Genomic DNA, 4009 nt, shown 5'->3' on the forward strand with positions numbered 1-4009 from the left:
AAAAAATCAATTTATCCGATAAATCGACTACGAAAGTATGAAAAGAATAATTTTGCTGAAATATCTACAAAAATTTTACTGTATACAGATTTAAAAAATTTTGTTCGACATTCTGTAGACCTGCAAATAATTATATACAGAACGCTCAAGCTGATTACTAGAATGTTGAAACATTTTAGAGCATTGTTCATCATGCTCTTGAGCGTCCTCAACACAAAATTATCTTAATAATTCAACAAAATTATTTTCAAATCTGTCTAATTAAATTTTTAAATCAATAAAACCGTTCTTTTCTCATGAAATGCCAGGAACTCGGTACACTCGATACAGCGCGCACTCGTCAGTCCGGATCGGACAAATTGACCGGCTTCCGCAATCATAATGGCCCTTTTCTCCACACACATCTCGTATCCTCGCGACGACGGTCATCATTCTACGACGTATTATCAAGCGATCACGATATTACACGTTCCACGTGCGGCGCGTATGTGATTTACAATTCGCAGCGCAACGGCGCAGAGTCCAAGTCCGGTCTGTATTGAAGCACCGAATACTAGTTTTCCTCCTCGTTTATGTTAACGGATGCGTGCGTATATGTGTGTTGCGTGCGTGCGAGGAGGGGACCACGAGGAAAGGACCCTGTTAGTCCCCCCCGGAGTAGGCTCGCGGACGACGGGAAGGGGGTGACTGGGGTTTCTATATCGGGGGACTACGATAACGCAGGTCTGCCCCGTCTAATTATTCGTATTTACTCGCAGAGGTTGTGAAGAAGAAGCGCGATCAGAAGCGGAGCGGAGCGGAACGGAGCAGACGTCGCGGTCGGGGCACGGCGGCACGGCGCAGTTCAGGACGACATCGGGAGCGAGGAAAGGATGGCTGGCCGTCTTCGGGGCACGGCCAGGATGCTCGCCGTCTGCCTGGTCTACCTTTGGACCCTCCTCGGTAAGTTACGGGTTACCGGCGGTCCTTTATACGCTCGTCTCTCCCTCTGCCTTTCCTGTCCACGCTCCCACCCTGTTCATGTGAGCTGCCCCCCTTGCACCGTTGTTTCCTCTTGGTGACTCCTCGTTCCCCGATCTCTCCAAAGTCATTCATTGAAAAATGCATCGTACGAGCTGGCTGGAACATGGCGATCCATTGATATACCCTGTTGCTGCTCTGGTAAATTTTAGGGCAATCGGCGCCACATTCTTCTATAGAGAGATAAGATAAAAATATACTGACAAAAATTTCTACTTGAAAATGAACGAATCAGAAGATTCTGATTGTATACAAAAAATTCTTGTAATCGTAATTAGACATCTCGATTAGAATTCTGATTGATATATAACCAAAATCTTCTGGTTCGTCTATTTTTAATCAGAATATTTTTCAGTATAGAATCTTGTATTGCTTGTACAATTTTAAATAATATATAATAATATAGTACGTCCATTTGATATTATATTAAATCCGCTTTGAACACAATTCCTTTTTAAAAAAATAGGCTATCATAACATAAAAATATATATTTACGATAAACTATACAACAACGTGTGTCATATCAAGAGATACGATAAGTACTAAAACTTACAACGATATCAGTAATCCTATGTAAAAAACTTGTAAAACTATACTTAGATATATGTCTCGATAGGCAAATGTCCTATAAGTAATCTTTCGAAGAAACATTATTTCATGTTAACTAAAAAATTTCTACTACAAAATGTATTTTATACTTTTTTCTCTTGTTTCTTTTTTACTTTGTCTATGTCATTTGTTTCTTTTTCTTTAGGAGAGATTATCCCTTAACACTGTTTTATTGAACACCCTATATATAATAATCTATATTTCTGAACATCCTGTACAATATAATTTAAATTTCTCAATGAGAAATAGGAGAAGGACTATTTTTTTGTTCTTGTTTTTACAGGTTCGTACTGTCAAATGGCACCAGGTGATTATTCTCATCGTCGAATTGAGAACCGCTTATAGTTTATATAAAAAGAATACGTGCAAGCCAGTAAAGATTCGTTCAATTGTTTCACGCAGCAATCGGTCGAAGCGTTACATAAAGAAAAAAAAATAATAAAAAAGAGAACATATATAACGCCCGCCAATGCTTCTCGTTCGTCGTGTAACAGGGACTCCGCACGAATTAACGGTACTCCGTTTAACATATACACGCGTATGCACACACATTCACACATACGCATACACATTTACATACACATATGGTACGTACCGTGTGTCTCTTCTCGGATCGTCTCGAGAGAGGAGGATTCTCGTCGTCTGGCGTTACCGTTGTCAGTCGACGCGCGACTCGCAGTCGGTGACGTCGTCGAGTATTCGGTTTATATTCACACATTTACACGTGCACGCATACAACGTATCTACCTCAAAAGTCCACGATGAATTTTCGCGCGATAACGAGTAATTACTGGAAATTATGCGTCATACTTGCAGCCGTAGCTGGTGGCATCAAGGGCTGGCAAGTAGGAAATGGTCACAAATACAAGCTGACGAATACATTGATCTTTAAAGAGACCGAATCGTCGAAATCCACTGGTGACGTCGGTTTCAGGGTGACCGGCGAGCTGGACATCACTGCCCTATGGCAAGATTTTAACGATCCCAATATCTTTTTACTTAAATTCGAGGTACGATACATTTCATCATTATTTAGTTATTTTCAAATATTGCGAATCTCTTCAATAATGTTACTTATTACAGATATAGAATATTGCGTAAATTGAATCATAATTTAAATCTTTCTTTGTTTATTTCAATTTTGATTTTAAAGACAGAAAAAATTAATCAATATTTTTCTTTATTACTCTACAAAATTTATTTTAATTATAAAAAAATACAAATATTAATTTTTTATAAGTATAACTTTATTAAATCGTTAAAATGTTTTAACTTATAATACATCGAACAACTTTGTTAAAAAATTTATCTTTACTGAATTTCTGTAATTTTATGCAAATTTATTTAATGAGTTACTTATGTATTTATATACCTTTTAGACACCTGAAGTGAAAAACTACTTTAAAAAAAATGTAAACGTAAAAGTAACTAATATATTTTATTAAAATTATATAATTTAATCACATACGCAAATTTATTTTCAAAATTTTATTAATTGTAAAACTATCCAAATTTTATCAAAGTATATTTTATTACATTTATTTTAATCAACTCGATTTGTTAATAAATAACGAAATTTTTCAATATGATAATAATATAGTATTGTATCGAGTTTTTTCAAGTTATATCAAAGATATACAGAGAAATTATTTAAAATAATATATAGTTAATTATATTACATTCACGTATGAACATATTTTTTCTTTGTTCTGCACGTGTTGTAATTGGAATTTCATAATCAATACAAGAATTCAAAACTAGATAAGTGATTGATTCGGCATACATATTCATTGTTAAGAAACAAAACACCTATATAATTCCGAGAAAGTTTTAATGCCGTAAAAAGCACGCTCATTGATACTGAGAAAGGTCGTGTCGAGTTATATTGAATGTCGATAATTCCATATCCGGGAGATAAAATGTTTCTCCGATTTACAAAATCTTGAAGATGAAAGTTTTGAAAATAATTTATAATATTAAAGTATATTATTGTATAATATTAATTATAATATTATGATATTAAATTAAACTTAATATAATATTAATTAATTAAATAAATTAGTGACAAACTTCTCAACTAATATATTGAGTCAAAAAACTTTAAGGTCCGGTTGCACCAATGTATATTTGATTTTTAATCTCTCGTTTTAAAACCGAAAAGAGACAGGAACAAAGAGAGTTTTAAGCCTCGCTTAAAATTAAAGTAACGTTGATGCAACTGGAGGTAAAAGAATTAAAGTTTATTTGAAATTTATTGAGAAAAACTTTTTTAATACATTAATATATTAAAAAAGTTTTTTCTCGATAAATCCCCCTCTCAAAAAGATATAATTGTGTGTGTGTGTGTGTGTGTGTGTGTGTGTGTGTGTGTGTGTGTGTG

The 4009-nt window shown here is 34.5% G+C and overlaps 1 protein-coding gene across 1 annotated transcript in view; it reads left to right on the forward strand.

The window, feature by feature from the left end:
- The first annotated feature begins 235 nt into the window (after positions 1-235).
- LOC108685084 (microsomal triglyceride transfer protein large subunit) overlaps positions 236-4009 on the forward strand; it is an 8828-nt gene continuing 5054 nt past the window's right edge. The window contains 7 exon segments of the mRNA XM_018189723.1: positions 236-409; positions 411-463; positions 466-531; positions 759-832; positions 834-942; positions 1913-1936; positions 2446-2639. Of these exon segments, the coding sequence (XP_018045212.1) occupies positions 297-409; positions 411-463; positions 466-531; positions 759-832; positions 834-942; positions 1913-1936; positions 2446-2639 (633 nt within the window). The 5' untranslated portion in view covers positions 236-296.

The sequence above is a fragment of the Atta colombica genome, unplaced genomic scaffold, assembly GCF_001594045.1.
Source record: "Atta colombica isolate Treedump-2 unplaced genomic scaffold, Acol1.0 scaffold145, whole genome shotgun sequence".
Taxonomy (NCBI): domain Eukaryota; kingdom Metazoa; phylum Arthropoda; class Insecta; order Hymenoptera; family Formicidae; genus Atta; species Atta colombica.